General features: G+C 36.7%; 1 protein-coding gene across 1 annotated transcript; it reads right to left on the minus strand.

Annotated features, from left to right (window-relative positions):
- Positions 1 to 27,318, minus strand: LOC131155408 (uncharacterized). The gene is made up of 4 exons (XM_058108499.1): positions 26,976 to 27,318; positions 26,745 to 26,776; positions 2,451 to 2,657; positions 1 to 689 (listed from the first exon to the last, which is right to left on the minus strand). The coding sequence occupies exons 1-4, from the start codon at positions 27,220 to 27,222 to the stop codon at positions 372 to 374; spliced, it is 804 nt and encodes a 267-aa protein (XP_057964482.1). The 5' UTR covers positions 27,223 to 27,318; the 3' UTR covers positions 1 to 371.
- Between the last annotated feature and the right edge of the window lie 41 nt (positions 27,319 to 27,359).

Genomic DNA, 27,359 nt, shown 5'->3' on the forward strand with positions numbered 1-27,359 from the left:
TTTGAGAATGGATTCACAATACTTTTTGCATTATCATTTGGTATACAACAACAATGCATCTTCTATGGCTGTTTCATTCCAGCGAACACATGCTATGACTCAAACAGAAACCTTAGATTCTAATTGACAGGAATTGGACAAGAAGCATTCAGACAATACAATAAAGCACATTCCCAGTTCTTAGGAATCTTGGTTGGATCACTGTAACTTTCCATTCTTTCTTGAACTAGGCGCTATGCTTCATTTCCTTATAATTGAAATTTCAAGTTGGTGCATGCTGCCTTGAGGAGAAGCAGGAGTATACGACAATATAAGAAGATTAAACAAGAGCTAAAGCAGGCAATGCCCCAAATCATGTACTGGTAAACGCACTATTCGCTTTTGCAGAGCCTCCTCAATGTTATGGAGGTCCTTTTCTCCTGATGGATCTCCTTGCCTTCCCATATCTGGAATCCTGGCCTGCGATTTATCTCATGCTTCCAGAGGTAGCGAGCTTCTCCCCACATCAAAACTAGAGACCCCGGGGTCAAATATACAGGAATTTTTGTCTTCGGTGGATTGTCTTTTCCCTCTGCAATATTGCAATTGTCTCTCTCATCTCTGGTGAAATGCATCACACATGATGACTCCAAGGAGACAATGGCAATTCCATCTTCAAAACGCATGAGATCAACATGCGCACAGATTCCCTGCACCAGCACAATTACAGCATTATGCTATCAGCCATATATTTTACTTTTCCTCAACTCCCATCGACATCAACATCAACATCCAAAAAAGGGTTTATGTGAAACATCAAAATGCAAATGTGATGTGCTAACTACCAATACAGCAAAGAAGTGGATAATCAGCATAGATGCATGGACAAAAAAGCTAAGATGTCTTGAGAAGAAAAATGGGGATGAGCCATTTACCAATTTAAGATGCTTTTCTAGAAAAATAAAGGATGCTTACAAATGGAGAAACATAGTTCTTATAACAAGATGCCAACTGCACAAGTGAGAAAATGTAAATAACCACAAATGATGGAAAAGGCAATGTTGACAAAATAGAAAGCCTAATCTAGAAAATAAGAACCAGAAACACACTTGTTATAACAATGCATAATAATAAGTTGGTTCATCTTACATAACTTTTTTTCCTTACCATTAAAAAACACAACAATTTTTTTTTCATAAAATATTCTCCTCCTTGGCGCCATCTTCAGTATGCATATATTGCCTTCGATATTTAAGCATTTCAAAGCATTTATGGTGTCTCCATTTCCATTCGTTTTTAGTTACTTATCCAGTAAATTATTGGACCAGAAAATAAAATTGAGTCTTAGGTTTGTTTCCATGTGTAACTAATTAATATCATAAAACCACAGGAAAAGTTCAAGTGCCTATTTGTGTTTTTTCTTCCCAACAAAATACAACTTTCACTTAGTAATGAGGGGATAATTACATGTTACTCGAAGCTACCCTGCATTATCAGCCTGTTCCCACACAATATTTTATGCATTTTCATATTACTATTTACAACATAAACATACAACAAGAAATCACACTAGGTACTTAACAAATAACAATGCATCCTTTACTTGATATGCAACATAAACATCCAAGAAAGATTTCTAAGAGAGAGAAAATCTTATCAATAAAAATAATAATAAGAACTGACATAAGCAACAGGAGAAAAGAAGAGAGGCTATCTTAGTTATATTGCAGCTACAGCCACAACTTCAAAGCAAGTGTATCTGTATCAATTACAACAGAATACAGACGAAAACAAAACAAAAAGAAAGGGGGGGAGGGGGGAGGGGGAGGTGATTTACCTTAGACTTCTTTAGGGTCAAGATTTTTGTGAGACCAAAAAAAAGAAAAAGAAAAGAAGATGAGAAGGAATCCAATTTTTCATTGTGTTTTCTCTCTATCTCACATACTGCTACAAATGAAAATGTGTTCAAATATGATTGTGAATTAAGAAAAATCAAAGGTTAATAACATGTAAAATAAAATATTTTTTAGTCCATTGATTTACCATAAATTTCATTTTCTCTCATTATCCTTAGGCTCCATTTAGATCAAGGATTTTGTTCAGGAAAAAGAAAGGAAAATAAGAAAGAAATTCCTTTTCCTCTGTATTTCCCCCCTATATCAAATACGATTAAAAATGAAACCTTGTCCCAGTATTATAAAAAAATTTACAAATATTAATGAAGTGTAAAACCAAATTATTTACTGATTTGTTATATATTTTGTTTTCCTTACTTTGCTTGATAACTAAAAAGTTGATTCCTATTTTTGTTTCCTTTCCCTAAGGTCTTCTGAGTTCCAAACAGAGCCTTAATAACCAAACAAGAAAAAGTGAATTCCTTCGTATTTACCTTCCTTCTTTCATGTTTCAACTTTCAAAAGGAACCTTAACTTCGAATCTCAGATTTAAAACATTCAAAAGTCACATCGCACCTCACCTGGTTGGTATACATTTACAATAAGTTGATTGAAAAGCGGCTCTCTCCATAGCAAATCCGATGGCAACAAATAATCATCCTTATCCGCATCATATGTCCTGATGTCCACCAGTCCATAAACAACATCACTGAAATGCATTGCCTCACGAATAGAATTAGAAAGTTCAATTGCCCATGGTGGAAGATCCCCAAACCTCATCGCCTGCAGCAGAAAAAACAAATATTAGTAATTTATAAAGACAGAAGGTTCTATAGGCGAGCTTATTATAGAAAACTTTGAGCAACGATAGAACTATACTGCAAGGAATACTAACTAAAAGCAAAGCCAATGGTACTTGAAGCATATGGCACAAGCAATACAAGGACAAGAACTCATTGATGATTGACAAATGGCACAAGCAATCCAAGGACATACAACTAAACTCCCAATACAACAACCACAACTAAACTGGTGAGATCCACAGAGAAGTCTTGGTCGGGAGCTAACATTCTCCAGGCCAGTCACAACCATAAACTTCGGCGTGAGCAATCAATCAGAATTTCAAATTAAGCAAAAAATTCCAGTTAAAATTGTTTTTACCCCAACCAAATGAAATTTACAATATTAACCATTATATAACTGACCAAATCTTTTCCAGTTATTTCAATCAGTTCAGTTAATCGAAACAATTCCTTGAATCTTCAAAGATGCAACTCACATAGCTGTAATCTTGTAGATGATAAAAGAAAATGTAGTAAGAAAGAAAAGAGCAATTACAACTTAGAAGAGGGCAAGAAATCCTCAAAAGCAAAAACAGAAAAAATATTTTTTAAAAAATACAAAAAAAAAAAATTGAAAATGAAATAAAAGACCAACACTTTCTAAATAAGATAATTCCTTGCCATCATGATTCACAGAACACAATAAATTTTCCAATTATGCCGGCCTTTCCTTGCCTCACTGCTACCACATCCAAGCAAAGGATTAGAAAGCCACAATCCCTACTTATTCAATGGCTGTTGAACGTCAATACTAAACTCCTTCAAATGAGCAGAAAATTGTGTTTGCCTAAACAATCCTCTTCAAAAATAGAAACAGATCCCATTCCTAAGGGGAGATGCTGGCACACACGAAACTACCCCAAGTAAATACCGAAGAATCAGAAATATCTCCAATTGTTCACAAACCTTGTCCAATAAAACAAAATCATCACACACATAATCTCCATCAAACTCTCTCTCATTGTCTGGCATATCAATTCATTTCTTCTTCTCCTCCATACAATTTGCTTCTTTATCCTTCTGATTTGAGCCTACCTTTGAATAAGTATGCCTTTCTCAATTCAAATTTCCATTTGTATTTCTTCCTAAAAACATTCTCGCAAATGATAGTGCCTTGATCAGCAACTGTGGTTCTTTCTGTAAATTGCCATTTCTTTTGGCTGACTGAGCACAGTTATTTTCTAAATCCAGGATCAATGATGAATAATATGCTTGAGAAAGATTGCAAGGAGCAAAGAGAATCAGCATTCTGAGTCCCAGCTTTCAGAATTTCTTGCATGTTCTATTGCAAGTTGGAATAATGACTTTCTGGATTTTAAAACCAAATTAGCAGACACCCGAACTATGTAGGAGTTGGCTAATAACAAATAAACAAACAAAACAAACAACAGAAAAGCCTTAAGTTTCACTTTGTGCAGTTGGCTATATGAATGCCTTCTAATTTTTTTTTTACTATTCTGTTCAATCCAGGGTCTCATCCCTCGAAAGTTGGAGTGGTATCAAAGCATTTCTTACTACCTCCATCCATGTTGTTCTAGGTCTAACACCTTCCCTTCATACAACCTTTGACATCAATTAAATCAGTCTTTGCCTATGGTACACTGTTTGGTACACCTAAGATTTCAAATCAAGCCACTGAAGTGCCGAATTCCAATGGGTCATAATAGGAACAAGAAACAATAAAAAGTTTCAAAATATGGCTTCAAATTCAAAATTCATGAAAGCCAAATTCTGAATATAAACTCAGACAAGCATTTCATCAAACAATTTAAGTGCAAGGATGGAGAAGTGTCATTCACCTGCGGGCTGCCGGCTTCCAATTGAAGGTTGAAATGGAGGTTATAGAAGAATCGAAGCGTGGTGTCTTGACTCTAGAGAAGTAGCATACAGCAGAGAGGGAGAGCCAGAGAGGAGAGGGGCTAAGCATGGTGGTGTAGAGATGATAGATGCTTGCACACTGCAGTAATTGGTGAGGACCCTGGAGAGTGGAGATTAGAGGGCCAAAGGAGAGGGGAGAGAGGAGAAATGGATCAAAATTGAGACCTTGGGTTGAGGGGCTAGAGCTTACTGCTTGAGAATGATGAGAATTGAGATTGAGATTTGATGGTACTACTTTGCCAGTCAGCATATACTTTCAGTATGGATTTTTTCAAAATTTACACACACATGTTGATTAGTTCAGGAATCGATAAATTTTTTTGATCAACCAAACCATCAACTGGAAACTTAATTTTCAACAAAATTTTACCAAACCACCGAAATTAACACACCTAATTAACCAAATATTGTTTACTTGGTCAGTTATTTCAGTTTTAACCAAATAATGCTCAGCCTTATATTTATTTCCTTTACTAATGAGAAAAAAATTCTCATTATTACAAAAAGACAAGAATACCCTCACTAAAGACCACTTTAATATTCCCCCCTTGAGTTGTGGGTGCATAGATAACCCCCAACCCAAAACTTGGTGCAGCCGCAATCTTCTTCATCACAGCATTCTGCATAAAATGGCAATGTATTTCAATGTGCCTTGTTTTTTTTTCTTGAAACACAGATTACTTACCACATACATAGCGGCTTGATTATCAGAGTACATATACATAGGTTTTGTCATAGGAAAACCAAACATTGACGTAAGGGATCTGACCACATTAACTCATTCATTGTGTGGGTAACAGGATGTCCCTATGCTTCAACCCTAGATCTTGCAGCTGTAGCTTGTTTCTTGCTATGCCAGGTAATAAGATTACCACCAACAAAGGTACAATACCCAATAGCAGGCCTATGTTCTTCAGCCAAATCAGCTCAATCCACATTGAAGCATCCAACAATATCAAAACACCTGCTACACTTATATACCAGATCATTACAAGGACAGCCCTTGAGGTATCTACAAATCTTACATGCAACATCCTAGTCTACCTGCTTGGGATTATCTATAAATTGATTAACAACCACAAATGAAATATTAGGGCCAGTTTGGTTAAGGTTTCAGATAAATATCCGGAAACCTGGGATTAAAGAATGCACAAAATTCGGATTTGATCAAGGGTTTTCAAAAACCATTTTTGGAAATGTATCCAAAAAGGCCCCAAAAGGTACAGGTTTAAGGAAACAATTTTAAGGTGTTTCTGCTGTATCCAAATACAGTTTTCCAGATACAATGAGAACACAGAGTATGGGGTATAACCTATTTTTTAATAATAATAGCAATAATAATAAGTATAATTATATTTTTAACAAAGCACCGCTTGGATCAACCTTAGCATTCACCATGCATTTTCAGAAACATTTCAAAGACAGCCCAAGCGCATTTTGAGTAAAACAAACATGATGAAATCCCTTGCTTTCATTTTCCGAAACAACAATATAGAAATTCATTTTTGGAACCTTAACCAAATGGACCTGCAGGCCTCGTGACAATTACATATATCAACCTGTCAATAGACTTTCCTGATGTTCATCTACAAAATCCAGCACATCATCTTATGAAACTTCACATGCAGGTCCCTGGCAGTAACAGCTAGTCTAGGTCCCAAAATACCAGTTTCAGTAAGCCCAATGTATAATCCTCTGTGATGAATTCTGACCTTTGTAGATATCTGACGTCAGTACAAAAAGAAATATCAAGGAGTTCTCATGTCCTTGTTTTGACATAGATTCTGAAGCCAGCACTTTGTATATTCAATTCATCTAGAATCACTATCAGTGACAATGATGTCATTTACACAAACCACTAGAAGCACCATATTTGTCTCTGCCTAACAAAGACACAGTCATCAAAAATTAATATTATATGAAGCCAAATCAAAAACTGATTTACTGAACTTGTCAATCCAAACCCTTACAGATTGCCTAAACCATTAATAATCTTATGCAACCAACACCATTGACACTCACCCTAATAAACATAGATCAAGGTCCCTCCATGAAAACATCTTCCACCAATACAACAAGGCATTTCTAACATCTAATTGACATAAAGGCTAATAAAAATTAGGCCAAGGAGATCAGGACCCAAACAAAATTCAGTTGAAGATCTCAAAATAATCAACACTACAAGTCCCCTAGCACCAACTAAACTTTCAGCATTTTATAGTGTCATCAGGGGTGATAATGGCGTTATACCTAATGACACTAAATAGGCAACTTACCAGGAGGAAGGTCCCCCGATTCTGATGTCCCTTGAGAAGCTGAGGCTTCCATTCATCTAAAAGACCTCAACATGAGATAAGACGGATAAACAGATGAATGTGCAGAGCAAGAAAAGAGCAGTAGGGAGAAGATGAGTCGAGGACACAGTTAGAAACAGAGTAGGTAACTAAGGATTTCCAAGTATAGGATCTGATCAATGGGTAATAGAGTGGAGGGCCAAAAAGAAGGTTGATGCCTACTATCAGCTGTCTATTACTACATTCACAAACCCTATGTGTTTTTTTGGAGCAATGAGGGATGTCTCACTTGGACTGACAGCAGAGTTATCTAATAAAGGAATGCAAACATGAAATGGAGAGTTAAGACAAGGAGGAGAACCGCTAACAAAACAGACCAAGAACGGCCTCATCGAAAGAATACCCAACCCAAAAAAAAAATTAGGTGTTCCCTCAAAAAACATAATGCATCTCAGTAGGAGGTTCACAACACTGATGATCCTAATGTCTATAGCCTTTGCGAGTTTTAGAATAATCAAACACATACATTTAACATAACAGCAAGAGGAGGCAGCTTGTTCTGACTATGATGAACATGAACAAAACATGTGCAACCAAAATCATGAGGCGTAACAAGAAACATGTTGTGAAAAATGAATGCACAAAGGAACGAAACGATCATACAACGCAGCAACCAATAGTGAAATATACAGAACAATAATTACACAGATTATAATGAAAGCAATAACAATGACACAAAGAATTACATGGTTCAGCAATACCTACATCCACGGGAGCAATCGGCAATGTAATTTTCACTATCTTGTGTCCAAAGAAGAGGTATTCCCTCCAAAACCCAACCTGTCCAACGTCCCAATTCAAAATTTGAAAACAAACGTTGAGTAATCGAGCCAAACCGTCAACGGTTTGTAGAGATACCGTCGAAGGTTTAATACCGAGAGCAAACAATCGAAGTAGCAGACTCAAAACCATCGATTGTTTCACTGCATTTGGACCAAACTGTCGACGATTTCCTCCTACAAGTCAACATCCCTGTTTTCTTCATATTTTCCCTTTGTACATGTCTTCCACTCAATCTCATATGAGGCACATATTACAACAATCTCCACCCTAGCGAATATACGCCCCTTAGGAGAAAACTGAAAACATAAACCCGCTACTCCACCTTGACCTTGGGACATTAGGTTGGGACCGCCTCCCGTCTAACAATTGGAGACATAAACTAAGTCCAAGCAAAGCTTGAACTTGTCCATGACAGCTTCGGCTACTGCCAAAAACCCCGACTCAGTTGTTGATAGTACAACCTGAAACTGTACCCAAGACTTCCAACAAATAGGCCTTCCCACAACAGTAAACACATACCATGTTGTAAACCTTCTATCATCAAAGCCCCCTGCATAGTCTGCATCCACAAATCTCACAACTGACAAATCACTCTGTTGCCTGCCAAAACACCCCATTGCACCAGCATAGGGGACCTTTGACATGTCCCAAACATCACTGTCCATCCTTGGGTACCAAGTGATAGACAATTTACATTGATTCTCCACAAAACCACCCTGAGAAGTTCTATCCACAAAACCACCCTGAGTTAACTCCAATCTCCCTACAACTCTGTCCTTGAGAATCTCCAACCCAAGACTCTTTTTGGTCATACCCAAAACCTTTATGTCAAAACCTTTTCTCAACATAGTTCCCAACTAATTAGCTTCAGTCAAAGCCTTCCTAACAAATGACATGTCGTTCACATAAAACAACAGTAAAATCACCCACTTATATCTTATCGTCCTCTTCCCTTATACAAGCTCCACCAACTCACATTTGATTCTTTTGCAATAACTCCATCACCTCCACCATAGCACTCATCCATCTGTTTTTCCCTTTTCTATGCATCGCATCTTGAAAAATAGTAGGAACCTTGCTGGTAGTAATAAATGCATAAGACACCAGAACATCAACTTCATACCTGGGTGGTGGCTTGATAGTGCATCTGGGGCCACTGTGATCTTGCTGGTCTCCCTTTTCTATGGCTTGATAGTGCATCTGGTGGCTTCATACCTGGGTGGTGGCTTGATAGTGCATCCCCCGAGCTATAACTCCTTTCATCATGAACAATGTCATCTCTACCAGGAGTCTCCAACTCCACCTGCATCACGTGTTCATTGTAGTTGCAGTTTTCTGACACTTGTTTCTCTTTATCTATTGGAGTACGCTGCACCATGGCTTTTTCACCAAAATCCATGTCTCCACTGATCACCACCTTGTTTGCCGTTGGATCACACAACTTGAACCCACCTTTCTTGTACTTGAGAAAAATGTACCGTCTAGACATTTTACCAAGCTTAATTCTCACCACACTAGAAACACGCACGATTGAACATTCAACCACTCTCACACCAGAGTAGTCTACTGCATTAACTGTCCACACCTCTACTGCAACTTTCCCCATCTAGTGATACCCTTGGCGATCGGTTAATCAAGAAATATGTCATACTCATTGACTCTACCAAGAAGTTCCTTGCAAGCCCTGCATATAACCCACCATGCTGCTCACAAAACTCCTTGAACAGAACTAGCGTACTTAGTTCCAATGTCTAACTTGAGGATCTCTCTCCCAGTCTGATTTTCCACCTCAGCCACAAGTTAAACCTGGCAAACATCTCTGCCTTGTGCCGCATGAAGCACACCAAGACCTTTCATGACAAACTCACAAAATACAAATGTCCATCCCATGATGTTATCCTCACCGGTCCCCAAACATCTGAATAAATGTAGTTATGAATACCATCCGTCTTGTGTGTGGTTGTTTTACACAAAACAGTATTACTTGACTCAGAATCTGCAATTGTAGCTCCACCTACAACTGTTGTACCCAGCAGTGCATAAAAATTTCCACTAACTTCTGTCCCTTCATCACCATCAAGTCGCCTTCACACCCCTTCATTATCCCACTTTAAGACTTATAACTATACCCGTTACAATCTAAAGTGCCCATTAAAATCACATTCTTCCATAGATCCCGTACATACCTTACATCGCATAATGTTCTCACAACACCATCATACATTTAATTTTAACATTTCATATTCCAATAATTTTGCATGAAACATCATTTCCTATTAGAACAACACCAGTATTTACTGACCTATAGGTGTTGAACCAATTTCTATTTGGTGTCATGTGATAAGAACATCCCGAATCTAGGATCCAAGAATCCGTGAGGCGTTCTAAACCCGATGAGACAAAAAGCATATCACCATCACTGCTCCTTAAGTCTTTTTCTTCCACTACATTCGCAGATTTTGACAAACCCTCTTGATTTCCTACATTCCCCTTTTTCCACTCCGAACACTCCGGTTTTATGTGCCCAATTTTTCCACACTTAAAACACCTTATGTCCTTCTTCCTAGACTGCAAACGAGATCCGCTCCAGAACTTTCTTTTCCACATTCCTGGTTACCCTTTACCACAAACCCTTCACCTTATGAAATTTCATCGCTAGCTTTCTTTCTTCGATGAAAGCCCAACAATGCGTTTGTTACCTCTTTCAAATTTAGGGTTTCTTTACCCCATGTTTGAGTAGTAACCAAATTTTCATACGTGTGAGACGCAGGTAGGGAATCCAATAGCATCAACACCTTGTCTTCCTACTCAAATTTCACATCAACACGCATCAAATCACTTACAATTTGATTGAATGCATTGATGTGTTGGTTCAAATCCAAATCTTCCGCTATCTTAAGCCGATACAACTTCTGCTTAAGATACAATTTGTTCGTTAGAAACTTAAACATATACCGGCTTTCAGGTTTCTTCCAAACAGCTGCAGGAGATTCCTCATCCATCACCTGATACAGCATGTCATCGGCCAAACAAAGTCGAATAGCCAACATAGCCTTTGCTTCAAATTCATTCCAACTTGTTTCATCCATGCTTTCCGGTTGAACTTCGTATAAAGCAACTTCGTATAAAGCCTTCACCATACCTTACTGCACTAACAGATCCTTAACCCTTCTTTGCCATAAACCCAAGTTTCCTGTTCCATTGAACTTAACAACATTGAACTTTGCAGAATAAGTTCCAGAAGTCATTACAACAATGCTCTGATACCAATTTGTCGTGAAAATTGAATGCACAATGGAACAAAACGATCATACAACGCAGCAACCAATAGTGAAACATACAGAACAATAATCACACGGATTATAATGAAAGTAATAACAATGACAAAAAGAATTACGTGGTTTGGCAATGCCTACATCCACAGGAGCAATCAGCAATGTAATTTTCACTATCTTGTGTCCAAAGACTTGAACATTACATAGTTACAACATAAACCATGTAAATATAAGATTTCCCAGAGGACTACCCTCCAAAATACAACCTGTCCAACGTCCCAATTCAAAATTTGAAAACAAACACCGAGTAACCGAGCCAAACCGTTAATGGTTTAATATTGAGAGCAAACAGTCAAAGTAACAGACTCAGAACCGTCGACTGTTTCACTACATTTGAACCAAACGGTCAACAATTACGGGGAAACTGTCGGCGGTTTCCTCCTGTAAGTCAGCATTCCTATTTTCTTCATGTTTTCTCTTTGTACATGCCTTCTACTCAATCATATGAGCCACATATTACAACAAAACACATAAGCATCAAGATGCACGAGAAAAGGAACTCTCCCCTCTTGCCTCTTGGACACTAAAGGCATTCTATTAATCAGAGAACAAATTGTGAGAACATGACTGTCTATGTCAATTAACCATCTATTCTTCCTTTCAACAATCCTATTCTGCTAAAGGATGTAAGCACACGTAATCTGATGAATATTCCCTTTAATTTAAACAAATGGACTGAATTTGATTATTCAAGAGCAGTATTAGAAGGATAATTTTTTGGTGCTGCTCGGTTATTTATTGTCATTGCAGTATGTTAGTGAGTGTAAGTTTGTGAGGGTATGATGATCATTATGATGTACAAGACATTATTATAAATAGAAATAGAGACGTACCACTGTGTTAGGCTTTCCAATTTTGTTAAATTATGTTAACAAAGTACCAGAGCATGGTTACACGACCTAAATCCTAAAGGGCCGCAGCAACCACTGAAAAATGCTATAGTTGCAAAACCAACACCATTGTTGCACACAGACAAAGTCTGTCCAAAGATCCTTGAAATCTCATCACCAGAAGTCCCCAACGTGCCAGTCGAAGGTTGACATCTCCAACACCACACACCAGCACTTGAGGCTTCGTAAATGCCTCTTCGTGGTCTGATTTGATCCCATTGGATTTGAACTTTGAATCCGCTTATAAACCATGGTTTCATACCAATGGGCATGGAATTCAATCCTTGGATCTTTTTTAGTTGTTCGCAAACGGCACTCGGTTAATGAGCATTTGATACCTTTGGAGGCTGTTTGTTAGTGGTAGTTCAATCCAAAAGTTTGATTCCTTCACCGTTGCCACATATTACATCTAAGAAATTGAATGGAAATAATTATGTGCAGTTGTCTAAGGCTTTCTACTTTCAAGATCTCTATTTTACAGGCTTAAGCAAGTCCTAGCACTCATTTCAATATAGACCAGTGACAATAAATGGAAGAAGGTATCGGTTCAAGAAAATGCATTGATTGCCTCATTGTTGTGGAGCACAATAGAATCCTATATTGCACAGATGAGTAGACATCTGGATGTAAGTAAGGAGATTCAATGAAGATATCATCATCACTTGCACGCCAGAGCGGGATTGCAAAAGTCAAGCAGTGGCTCAAGCAAAATTTCAAATCATAGACTTGGATACTTAGCATTACTTTCTTGGTCTTGAAATTGTGCACTGTAAGAAAGGGTTAAATCTAGGTTAGCAAAAATATACCCTAGACTTGCTAAGCGATACTACTATGTTGGGAATTAAACCAGTTCCAGTTGATACTCCTATGGATCACAACGTCAAGTTGTTTAGGGATGTTGGACCAAGCTTTGAAGAGAAACGTCAACACAGGCAGTTGGCTAGCGAGTTTACCTTAGTGCGCAAGTGATCAGTTTATGGAAAATCCCAAACATCCACCTTAGGATGTTGTTTGTTAGGTTCATGGGTTACTCGGATGTAGATTGGGTTCATGGTTTTAAATAACAGCCACGACCATTACGTAACGCCATTACATAATGGTTTTTTGGGTTACCGATACCGTTACACACCACGAAATTAGTGGGAAGAAAAATCACGATTGTAGCGGCCGTTACAAACCGAGACCATTACGTAAAGGCTGCTACAACTGTTACGTAATCGCTACAGAACTGTTACACCCAAAAAAATTATTATATTTTTTTCTTTTTCTTCTCACTTTTTCCCTCTCTTTTATAAATCATATTACATGTGGCGAGAGGGGAAAAATATTATAATGGGGACGACAATGATACAAAATTTACTATTTCTTTAAATATTCATAAGAGATGCATTAATTAACAATTTAAAAATACTAACTTGTTAGCAAAATATTTTATTTTGATAATATTAGTAATGTGATAATTATGTTATATATTTTTCAACTTCAACCTTCTTTCTTTTCTAGCTATTTTATATTTGTATTATTCGTATATCTTATGTGTCTAATAGATTAATGGAGTGTATAATGTATTTTGTTTTATTATATAATTTAGCATACATAAGAATTTATCGTAGATAAGAACAATGGGAAGTATAAATACGCACACACATGTAATTTTTCTATTAATGGTGGTTTAAAACAAATGTAAACTTGTTGCTCTTACCAAATAACTTAGTTACTCAAACTAAAGGATCCAAAACACACTAAAACTCTTTCTAAAAAAGCTTAAAACATGCAAGTATGCTAATATGCACAAGGGTGTGCGTGCTTCAAAAAAATTCACAGCCGTTACACCCGCTTCCCGTTATGTAACATCCGCAACTCCCGCTTTCCGTTACACCCATTACCGTTACGTTGTGCTACCCACTACCGCTGATTGGGCTAGCTCTTTTGATAGTCAGATCTATTACTGAATACTATACATGGGAGGTAATCTTGCTAACTAGCGTAGCAAGAGAAACTGTGTAGAAAGATCCAGTGCTGAGCAGAATACAGAGTTATGGCTCATACTGTAAGTGAGCTGATGTAGTTGAAGTCTACTATATCAGAGATGGGAGTCTCGGTAATAAATCCCATATAGATGTTTCATGATAACCAAGCTGCCATTTGTATTGCAAGCAACCCAAGTTTTATGAGAGGACAAAGCACATCAAAATTAACTATTATTTAGTGATGTATACTGTGTTGAAGGTGGATGTGAGGATTTCATTTATGAAATGTGGATCAGCAAGCCAAGCTTTTCATGAAGGCATTATTTAAGCATGCCTTGTATAATGGTCATAACAAGCTGGAATTTAGATAATATTATGCACCTTTAGCATGAGGGAAATGTTAGAATAGAATTTACTATTTTAGTAAGCATATGGTGTTATTAGGAACATTTTTGTGTTCCATGTCTTTTTATTATTATTATTAATTTAGGAGGGCAGACCTGGAGGTGTAAATATGCTCAAAGAAACTGCCACTTACTTTTTCCTCTTTCTTTTCTTCTCCTCTTCTTTTTTAATTCACTGTTTCTCTTCTCCAATCTCTAACTTTACAGCAGGGTTCCATTCCTCCAAGGACACTCTTTTGCTCTTGGGCACTAAGTGAGTACCGAGAATAAGCCTGCTACGCTCTTAGTCAAGTTGCAGCATTTTTACACTCTATGAGTGCTCACATAGTGGGAATTAAGTGTATAAAGAATGAGTACCATTGTTGACCTGACTTTGATATTATTTTCAGAGAGGTGCAAGATGATAACCCTCATGATTATATTGATTTTGCGGGTAGGGACGATTCCTCACACTTCCTGCTTTGGTTTTTAGTTTGGGAACTGCATGCTAGAGGCCTTACTAACCATTTCTGTAGTGATCAGGCCACACTTCTAGTTGAAGATAGATTCTATTGGCCCTCCTTAAAGAAAGATGTACCTGCCAACCAACCAATATACACTCCTTCCTCATAAATGTTTTAAGGATCTTGACATGGACTTTATGCTAGAGTTGCCTAAATTTGTTGGGGGGTCATGATTTTGTACTTGTGACAGTATTAAAAAATGGCTCATTTCATTCTATTAGTAAAGCCAGAGATGTGTCAGTCCAAGCCAAGCTCTTCTTTCATGAAATTGTACGGCTCCCTGGGTTGGCCATGTAAATAGTCTCTAATCCAGATGTTAAATTTGTAAGCTATTTTTAGTACACTTTGTTGGCATTATTTTATGCCCAACTAAATTTTTTAACAGCAAATTGTTAAAGCTTGAGATACATTGTTGGCCTACAACCTACACCAAAATCAAACTCTAAACCTCAAACCAAAACCAAACCCTAAACCTCAAACCAAAACCAAACCCTAAACCTCAAACCTGCGACTGTAGAAGGATAATCTGTACCACCAAAGACTAGAAGCAAAGTCCAGGAGCTGCCAAAAAACATTATAGTCGCCGGAAAAATCCTGATGCTGCTGTTCTTTCAGAAACTCAAAAGAAACACTTCATATTTTTCAAAAATAACCACATAGCCACCCTCAAAACTGCAAGCTGCTGCCCTGTGAAATTTCACAGCCGAAGAGTCTCCCCCATACCGCCACGCGCTATCTGAAAGCTGGCAGCTCCAACTCCACATGCCAGCGCGTGAGAGTATTTTGAGCAAGATTTTCACTCCCATTTTTTCCAGAATGTTCTAAATACCTCTGTACATCATAATATCAAGTTGATTGTCATGTATTTTGTTCAAAAATTCAAATTTTTCAATTGTTCACTCAGAGCACTTTCTTAATGGTTCTTTGGTAATGTTAGAGCTGTGTGCTGGTTTCTTGTGGATGTGTGTAAGCATTTTGGTGCTGTGGAAGCCCCATACTGTTTTAGTTGTGAATCATACGTGGCGGGTCACCTTGTTCATGGTTGTTCCAATTGTTATGGTTTCTTGGTATTGTTAGGGCTGTGTGTTGGTTTCTTGGGGCTGTGTCTAAGCTTCTTAGTGCTGCAGCACCTTGTGCTGGTTTATTTGTGACTAGTTCATGATGGATCACCTTGTTTGTGGTTGTTCTGATTATTCCAGCTATTAATCTTGTTATCATTCATATAAGTTTGTGAGTGTTTGGATGGACTAGGCTTCTTGGTGCTGTGGTACCTTGTGCTGGTTTATTTGTGACTGATTCATGGTGGGTCACCTTGTTTGTGGTTGTCCCAATTGTTCCAGCTATTAATCTTGTTATCATTGGTCTAAGTTTGTAAGTGTCGAGATGGAGTCTCAAAATCCCAAAAGTATTTTCCCTTGTTACACTTGTTTGAGTGTACCACTACCATGACTACACCGAAAGGAGGAAAATTCAAGGTTTCTACATTATCAATCATCTCGACAAACATTTTATCACATTGCATCTTTCGCTCAAAAAGGTAATCCTATAGTTTGTATGTCATTTGGTATCTCTTCCACTAGTCCCTGGGTTATTGACTCTGCTGCCATTGACCATATGTAACCAAACTTCTTTGCTGCCATCTAGTATCCTAACAATCTACCTCAGTTACCCTTGTTGATGGATCCACTACTACAATTAAGGGAACAATAAATCCTACTCCCTCCATCTCTCTTTCATCTGTCTTGTACATTCCTAAATCCCCTTTCAATCTCATGTCATCTGACAAAATCACTAAATTGTTCTATAACCTTCTTTCCTGATTCTGTGGTTGTTCACGATATGAAGACAAGGAAGACATTGGCAAAGGACGTGAGGCTTATGGGCTTTACTACTTTGAGTCGCTCTCTCCTCCCATTGCCTGCACAGCCACTACTACACCACTTAAAATCCATTGTTGCCTTGGTCATCTTTCCTTGAACAAGTAAAACAGCTACTTCCTACTTTAAGCTGTGTCTAATCTTGAACATGAGTCTAGTCAATTGGGAAAACATCATCGTGTTCCCTTTGCTTACCGGGGTCAAAAAACAGCCAGCTAGTCTTTTCATGCTAATACATTCCGATGTTTAGGGTCCTAGTCATGTCAAGTCAAATTTGGGGTTTGGGTACTTTGTTACATTTGTCAATGACTACTCCAAAACAATTTGGTTGCATTTAATGAAAGATTGTTCTGAGCTGTTAAGTATCTTTTGTGCCTTCTATTCTCAAAATAAAGACTCAATTTGATATGTCAATCAGGATATTTCGTAGTGATAATGCTAATGACTAATATAACCATCAGAGCAAGGTTACCAAGAGGTCCTAGGTTCTAGTCTTGTTGCCCACATCTTGTGTGGTGTTTGAAAATTATTGTATTCCTTATAATGGGTGTAATTTATCGTTTGTTTTATATCTCCACGTGTTGCTGAGTTGCACGTGCAAGGCAGCATTAAAGCCTGATATACATTGTTCGCTACAACCTAATAGCTTAAGCTTTTGGGTAAAGTGGCATTCTAGCATAAATGAATGGCGAAATTGACGTGGTTTGGTTGACTGACTTAGGTGCATAGTAGAGGATCTGTTACTTGGGATTTTTTGTTACGTGCTACATAATTTACATAAAATAATTCACATAAAAAGCTTTTTGAAGTTGTTCACAGTTTTTCCCCTTGCCACCCTATTGATCTTATTCCCTCACCATCTAACACCCACCCATGTCTGTCAACTAAGTCTTTTGCCCAATATATTCACGTCCCTTGTGCTATTATTAGATGAAAGATTACTGTGAAAACTACACAATATAAGCTAACTGCTAGTGCTCAGCATAAGCATGTCAAAATTAATGAGGGTGATTATATGATGGTATATCTTCAACTTTTTTCGAGCATTCTTTTAAGGAAGTCGTATGCACGTGGTCCTTTTCGCATTCTTTTATGTTTGAGCCCCAATGCTTTTGTATATGAACTACCATCCACTATAAGCATTATTCCTATTTTCAAATCTGAGGACTTAACCCCTTACCAAGGCACCTTGAAACCTCTTTTTGTGCATGCAAATGTCTCACGTTTTGGAGTCATTCCTCCATCAGTATTAATTAGTTCCAATGCTTCTAACACTTTCATCCTCTTATAGATTGTGTTGAGAGTCTTCTAGAAGACAAGCATGTTGCAACAAGCGGAGGGTATAGACAAAGCCTCATGAAGTGGACTAATTGCATACATCCGAATCCACACAAGTTGCCAAGAATGAGTTGCATTGCATGGACCCGAATCTATTGGAGCAATAAATCTACCTTTCCTCACCAATTGCAAGCTGTTCTCACCTTGGGGAATTAATGAGGATCATGCCCAATAAGATCTTCGTATCTACCATGTGTCAACGTAATCTAGGGACTTTATGATTTAAAGATTTTACAAATATGTGCAGGGATTTGATATTATTCCTAGAGATTTTTTTTATCAGATTTGATATTATTTCCTAGAGATTGTTCCTTATTTATAGGAGAAATCCTATATACATGCATGATGCACAATCACAAGATGACATATTAAATATTGAAAACTAAGCCCTATATTAAGTCTTGCTTTGATTTGCCCTTGCTTTTTATTTTCCCACTTATTTAAGCTAGCTTTTTTTGAAGTATAAAGTAAAATGGAAGACCTAATCTCAAGGATAGGCCTCTTCCTCTATTTATAATATGTGTCAAGTACACGCCAATGACCATAATACCCTTACTAACTCATGCTTACGAACATAGTAGCACACACTTGTAATGTTAAATGACCAAAATAATGATTAACGCTCCCCCTCAAGTTGGAGCATAGATATCATATGTTTTAACTTGTTACAAATGAATTTAACATGTGCACCTCCAAGGCATTAGTGAATAAATCAACAAGCTGCAAATCAGACTTCACATAAGTGGTTGCAATGAGCTTTTGTACAAGTTTCTACAGAACAAAGTGGCAATCAACTTCAATGTGTTCTGTCCACTCATGGAAGACCCAGTTGGAGGCAATATGAATGGAAGCTCGATTATCACACATCAACTCCATAGACCGAGAATATAGAAAACCTAGATCATCCAACATGTTCTTCAACCAAACAAGTGCACATGTAGTGTGAACCATGGCCCTACACTTTGACTCATCACTTGACCTAGCCACCACAATTTGTTTCTTACTCTTCCAAAATTACCACCAACAAAGATACATAAACCCAATTGTGGATCTTCTATTAGAAGATGACCCCACTTAATCTACATCTGTATATTCCCAAATATAAGAATGACCCTGATCCTAATATAAGAGACCTCTCCCAAGTACACCTTTGATATATCTTAAGACTGCATCCTAGTAACTTGTTCTCAAAGAATCAAGAAACTAACAACAATTGTTGCAGTAGATACATCTAATCAAGCAACTGTGAGTTACTCAACTTTCCAACAAGTCTCTAATACCATCCTAGATCATGCAACAAGTCGCCCATATCTGGCACTAACTTTAGGACCCATAGGTGTATCAAAGACTTAGATCTCAACAGCCCAACCTCATCTAAAAGATCAAGAATGTACTAGGACAACTATTCCCATATGAGATCTAGGATCCTAGATACTTCTATGCCCAATTAGTACTTCAATGGCCCCAAATCTCTGGATTCCTTGGTCATCATCACCAACAATAACAATATCATCCGCATATACAATAAGCATAGTCCTACCATATGAAGCATCATGATAAAATATGGAGTGATTTATTGCACACCATCAAAGGCCAAACACAAATACTACAGCATAAAGTTGACCAACCAATGTTGTGGGACACTATTTTAAATCATATAACTATTTCTTGAGCCGGCACACTAAGCCCAACTCCCCCCATCCCTCCTTATTTTTTTCCTTTTTATTTTTTAAAAAGAGGTACATTAATAGAGAAAGAATGTACACAACAAGAGAATATGGAGTCCTCCAAAAAAAAAAAAAAAAATGAGGATAAAAACTAAACTAGAAAAACAAAACATCAAACCAATCACACTGAACATCTTCAGAACATATTCCCTTAAAACAACCAACAGCAACAGAACATAAAGAAGCTCAATACTGAATTTTATCCCAAGCCAAAAACTAAGAAGTCTTCTTGCCCTTAAAAATGTGATTGTTCCTTTCCATCCATGTACCCACCAACACAACAAACAAACCACATCTCCATACAGCAGACTTGTCCTTGCACCTTCTACAACCCCAAAAGAAATAGCCAACATATCCTCCACGAACTCTGGAAAAAACCAACTTTCCCCAATAAAACCAAAAACTTGTTCCAAATCCTCAAACAGAAAGAACAACGCATAAACAAATGAGAGGCAGATTCAGAAATATCAAGGAAAAGAACGTACATCTAGCATTAATGCCTTAGAGGGTCTCCTACTCTGCAACAGATTGTTAGTGTTAACTCTATTTAAAACAATCAACCAAATAAAAGCCTTTTTTAGAGGAAACTTTGGCCTTCCAAATTATATGAAAGAAAGAAAAGAACATGTTCTCTCAGTCAAGAACACAAAGAAAGAATCACAAGAAAATTCTCCTGAAGACTCCAGCACCACTTCCTCACATCCTCCCTATTGAAGGGACAGCAATCCTCCAACAAAATCAACAAAGACACAAGCGACAGACTCCTTCAACTCTCCATCATTCAAAAGGTCTACAGAAATGAAAATCCCTTGGAAAATTCTCCCCATTAGATAGCACTAAATAAATAAACAAATAAATAAAATAACAGCCCCATTATTTAACGAAGAAAGACGATACAAATGAGGAAACAACATGAAAAGAGCTAAATCCTCCACCAAAGGGTCTTTCCCAGAAACGAATGCACATCCCAGTACCCATCACAAATTTGGTATTAGGAATAATGTGGATAAAGCTGAGATATAAATCTCCAAGGTCTCTTCAAAACCTACATTAGTATCCCAACCATTTTCCTGTATGCCAAATTTACTTTTAATTACTTTACACCAAAGTGAGCTCCTCTAAAGGAAACCCCCCACAACTATTTACTCATCAAGCAAAGCTTTCCACAACTAAACAAACCCTTTATTTTCTACCTTCATAATACAAATCTTGGAGAACTGAAAAACAAGTTTGCATTTTTATAATTCTTTGTAAACATAAAAATTATTTTCCACAACTAACAGACACTGAATGACTCTCAAACCTGAGGACAATTATGATCTAAGGAAAAACACAACAGTGACCATGAAAGACGGCTGCAACGAACAACTGTAACCATGAACAGTGAACAAAGAGAAAACTCAAGAATGATGGATCAAAGTTAGCTTTAATAGCATATCATTGTGATCTGAGAAATCCAAGCTAGTTGGACTGGCAATAGAAGAATTAGAGTTAGAACAAGAGAGAGAGAGAGAGAGAGAGTTTTGGCAAGAAGAGCTTATGTTTGCCAGACCAACCGCACCCTAACAAGCTATATGTCTTTTAGTAATGACAGAAGAGTCCCTTTTAACTATTAGAAAAGAACACCTCGACTAAATAACTATCGCCACTTTAACAGCTACAAAACCATCTATTCAAAAGAATCCAAGAATCCCAAGAACAACCACAAAAAAAAACCTGAGTCGATAAACATTCCAATTCCAAAGGGAGTAAGATTCCAGATCAGAACATCACAGGAACAATACCTAATTTGGTTGACATACCAAAGATCTAACATTGTTTTCACACCCATCGATTGTGCCACTGACTCACTGAGGACAAACCAATGCTGTGCCACAACACCGTATGTTTGTAATGACAATTAAAAAATTTGTACAAGCTACATAGTTTTCTATAGCTTTCATTAACCCAGGCCTAAGCATCCCTGCTCATCAGAGCTAGCAAAACCATATGTAGTCAGTTATTGTAAAAAAAAAGTGAAAATCCTAAACATCCACCTAATAAATAATGTCATTATAGAGGTATATTCAATGTATAATAGATGTTTCTCATTCCATCTCGGTAATTATAATCACCTATTGCTAACATAATTATTGTTTACATAACATGCTTATACATATCCTTTTTGGCAGGTTGACCTGGAAGTTCCGTGTAAAATGCAAAAACACAAAGGGAAAATGGACTATACGCCCAAACAGAGAAATGGACATTTCTTGCTTAAAGCACTGATCTAGTATGTACCCTTCCTCACCACAGCCAAATATTTTAAGAGGTACATTTTTCCTCTTTTCTTCCACTAAAATATAAAGCAGAAAATCATTAGGTTATACTAATATAAATGAAGATGGCAACAAAGATTGGATGAGCGAAATGAAATGGATTAGTAAGTTTGGTGGTTGGGATACCTCCGCAATGAGAGAAAGAGAAAGAACAGGAAGTGGGAACACATATAAGTTTCCCCAAATTCTATAATGAAGCTCATATCAACCTTGCTTGACCCTCCAAGTGGCAGATCCAGGAATCACCCATGCAGGGTATATCCTCTAAAAAATTTTGAAGATGTTTTTATATTTTTGTAGTTATCATAGCTTTCACCGAGTTTTGGCTAAAATATCTACTTTAGGGACAAGTGAAAAATAAAAAAGAAAGGTCTCATTATATTAGAATCATAGATAAATAAATCTCCTCATAACTTAAAGTTAGTCAATATAGTAAAAATACACATACATCTTATAACAAAAGTATATCACCAAAAAATAAACTGCAAACTTTTGAGTTATTTCTTGAGTTACGAACCTATAGTTGTGCCCGCTGCTCCTTCATAGCATGGATTTATCTATTATCGAATCAGTATCAAATGTTTAAGCAATTTATTTCTCAATGTACATGATCAAGGAATTCAAAAAGATGACCACCGTCTTCTAAAGCTTAGTCTTAATATTCATACATGAAAATGCAACCTCGATTGCAGTTGTAGAAATAAACAAGCTAAAACGAGTCAAATAAGGATATATGACTAATTTTCTTGTTTTTGTCGACTCTCCACATAATTCTAAAATGGTTGACACTTTTTAAAATTCAGGGCACCAACGAACCTCAACCTCATAGTGCTTAAACTAAAATCTCAAATTCAACTTCTAATGCTCAATAAGATCCTTAAGATAAAATTTATTTGCAAGCTCACTAATATCATTTACCATTTAAGGCTGTGTAACCATCCCCACTTCCAGTGCTAAGCTAAGGATCAGTGGCTCCACTATATCCTCCCTCAATCTTGTTTTTAATTCTTGCAAAATGAAATTTTATTTGTAGATAATGAAAAATCCCATTAGATAAACATAAATCCACAAGATGGAGGATAAGACATCCATTATTCAACTAATTACAGTGAGTCTGCCTCCAATTCCTTCAAAGATCGGAGAGCTAAATCCCCAAAAAATTTCCAATAAAAGGAACCTAGAAAGAAGCAAGAAAGTTAACTCTATCCCACAGCAAAGGGGGAGAATTCCTCTCAACCTTGAAAATTCTCAGGTTCCTTTCAAGTCACATAGTTCTTCATGACCCCTTAAAGGACAAGCTTGAAAGATTAGTCACTTTACAACAACAACAACAAAAAAATCCAAGCCTTAAGTCCCACTAGGTGGGGTCGGCTATATGAATCCATTTCTGCCAATTTATGCGATCATGGACCATTTCTTTTTACAGACTTATGACTATTAAATCCTTACTCACTATCTCCTTCCAAGTAATTTTAGGTCTAACCCTACCCCTTCTACTGCCCCTTACAGTAACTAAATCACTCTTCCTCACTGGCGCACTATGTGGCCTACGTTTTACCTAGCAAAACATTTTCAATATATTTTATTATATGTTGGAGCAACTAAATAAAGGCAAATGTTTTCTAACCAAGAAAATTAAATACAACACATTCGACACCCAAAATTACATAACTCATGAAACATTTTAGAAAGTCAAATTGCAATGAAGAATAAGGAAGTACAAAAAAAAGAGAGAACATGCTAGAAATCCTTTCTTAAAGGGATTTTACACAAAGTAAACAAATAATTATCAACAATAGCTCAAGAATAGGAAAGCACGCAAAGAGAGGAGACATGCTAGGAGTCCATTTCTCAAGGAGATTTTACAAAAAATAAAGAACGGTGAGGGGCTTGTATTACCTAATAGTTGGTTAAAGAAGGTACATTGTCCATTACGCACAAATTTGAAAAGGCAAAGATAAAAAAAAAAAATTCAAATTTATTTTATCAATTAAATGGATGCATCTTTTGCCATTAATAATTTCCCACTTAATGGCTAAATTATTTTAAAACAAACACACACACGTGCGCACAAAATAAAAGCAAAGTTCAATTGTTAGCATAAATTGAGATTCATAACATATTTTCTATACTATTAAGTTTTAAATCTTGCTTATTCATGATATCATTATACTTAATCCATAAATTAAATCAATGCATATTACACTTAAATATTTGGAATTAGGTAGCTAATAGCATGCACATGATTCCCATCCCAAGCCACATTAAAAAAACAAACAAACAAACAAACAAATAAAGTCAAAAGACAACCGACCACACTTTCACTATTGTTTGGTAAACGAGAATGGACTAGAATGGAATGTCCATTGATCTTTATAATTTTACGTATTCGCCTTATAATTTTTCATTTTCACTATACTTTAATGATTTGTTTGGTACACAAGAATAGGATGGAATGAAATGGAATTGATCTTTATAAGTTTATGTATTCCCCATATAGTTTTTCATTTCATTCTACTCCCAACCCATTCCATTCCTACTTACCAAACATAGGGTAAAGAAATAAGGAAATAAATGCAAAGAATAGACAAAGTGCATAATAAATAACAAGTTATTTGCTTTGCTGCAACACTTTTCAATGTTGTTGGGAGTTGTTTTCTAATTGATTGAAACTTCAATGGATGTGGTTACGTGGCTAACGATACAAGCTTGTGCTCTAAGAGCTCATGATGAAAGATCAAGTCCTAAGAATAATAGCTTCTCACAATAAGGATGTCGCTTTAGACGTGCTAGCAAATGCTCCATAAAATACATCCTCCACTTCACATGGGATTCAAGAAAAGATTACACATCTTTGCTAGTGTGTGAAATATAATTCAAGAGGACATAGATAATGCATATTTTTGCATTATTAAAATCACAAATCAGCACATAGCTCCTGTTTTATGATATGTTAATGTAGGTGTCTTCATAATGAAACATTTCAATTATCCTTTCATGGTTCTTTGACTTTGAATGTAAAAATCATATGTACTTTCCTAGTATAACCTAAGCAAAACAAAATATTCAAGGCAAAGGATAGGATAAAGCAGCTAAATGGAGAATCGACCAAATCACAATCATTATTCTCTAGTTAGGGCCCTTGCATATTGTATCCATTGTCATGCTCAGCAACTTCAATTAGCATTACGTAAGTCATCTAGAACAATTATATTAATTCATAGGCACTCTTAAACAACTTGATGATATTTATTAGGATTCTCACTTAAGCTTCATCCATAACTTGATAAATATGTTTGAAGCCACTTGCCCTCTTAAAAAATATAACTGTTGAAGAAGATCAAAGAGTATATGCAGATGCAACTCACTACGCAATCACCCCTTCTGAATTTGTGCTTCTCATCTAATGTGAGAGATTATGGAGATTACTGATGATATTTGTCAAGCACTGCAATGAAAATCTCAAGATATAGTGAATGCAATTTACTTAGCATTGACAACAAAGATTCTCAACAAAAATTTTTGAGAATATGGATGAGATTGTTTGTTTGGAAAAAAACATGGGATAGACATTTCCAAAATGAGTTGTTCTCATACAACAGATTGAGGTTGATCTTGTCATTAAGAAGAATCTAACGCAATGGGCAATCATTTCCAAGTTAATGAGATTTTTGCAACATTAACTCTCAACTACAATAAGTAAACTCAAGGCTTTGAGATGATGTAAAGGAGCTATCCTTAGCTCAATATTGCAGCAGGGATGGTTACAAATCATTTAATGGAGATGATGTTCAAGTTTGCAAATAAAATTTATCCAACTAATTTTACTAAGCATGAGAAGTTGCATTTGAGATTTCAGTCATAGCATGATGAGCTTGATTTTTGTCAAAATCTTAAATTTCAAAACTACCAACCATTTCTAAATTATTCTAAGAGCTAGAAAAAACATTAAAATAGTGATACATACTCTTATTCATAAATTTACTTCATTTTTTTTTCACTCTTCTGATTTTTACAACTGAAAACATGCCTGCAATTTCAACCATGAATCTTGTTAAAGACTAGGCTTCGCAATAAGATTAAAGATAATTATATTGCAAACTTGTTGGTCATGTAGATTGAGATGGAAATTGTTAAAAATTTCGATAGCAATTTGACAATAAATGAATTGTATGCCATGAAAGGGCAGCAAGCACAACTATAGAATATAGATTCATGACAGGAGAAATCACTCAAAAGTTTAAAATTGATTTTTTTTTTATCAATAATTTTTTAGTACACACTACACTCATATTAATGTAATCTTGAATCTATTTTATAGTTGATGATATGTATGGTTCTAATTAATGAAACCTTTTTTTTTATTAGCCTCAATCTGCACTGCCAAATATTGTAATTTATACCTTCCTCCAATCTGTACTGCAATCAGTATTTCTTATTATGCTTTACAACTTATGCAATTCGATATTTTAATTCAATCAAAGAATTTGTACATAAACAACATGCGCACCAATGTCAGAGAGAGCACAATGCATTCATTATATAAAATCCAATATTGCAAGACAGTGTTGCTAATTTACAATAGCAATGCGTAATGCTGAAGAAAACTAGAGCATTACCTACATTACGTAATAATTAAGCTGCATGGTACCTGATTGTGAGAGGCTTCAGTGAACCACCCTTCTGCAATTACAAATTGTAAAGCATAATTCAAAAAAACTAATGTTGTAAAGCATAATTGAAAATCGGCATCAATTCATCACAGTCAAAGATTACTTTTCCCGGGGAAAAGAGGTCATACTCAAATTTGAATTTTAACAGCAAAATCCTTTCCTCGGAAACCTTTTTCGCGGAATAAAGGGGCGTAGAACGACAAACGCACCGTTTTCGATAGCAGAGAGCAAAGAAGATTGCCGATCTGCAGAGAGAAAGTCCCTACACAAGCACAAGCCGTTGATCCCAGTGACTCGTTCCCAGCTAGGTTTTTCAAGGAGCAGAGACTGGGATCGACGACATTCGTGGATCGAATAGTCCCCGAAGTGGCGAGGGCATGGTTGTTCGTCATCGTCGTCTTCACTATCCGATGATTCCCCAAACACTTCCTTGAGAAGGATGCTGTTGTCTTCCATTCTTGATCGCTCGAGAAATGGCGACTCGAGGCTTGCTCTCTGGTTCAAGGCCTCCACTGTGGTGTCTTGTACAACTAATAGCCGCTTCCAGCGACGCCCCAGTTGGGAGTTTTTTCCCGTTTTATTATTTAAAAAAA

This window comes from Malania oleifera, chromosome 5 (genome assembly GCF_029873635.1).
Source record: "Malania oleifera isolate guangnan ecotype guangnan chromosome 5, ASM2987363v1, whole genome shotgun sequence".
Lineage (NCBI taxonomy): Eukaryota > Viridiplantae > Streptophyta > Magnoliopsida > Santalales > Ximeniaceae > Malania > Malania oleifera.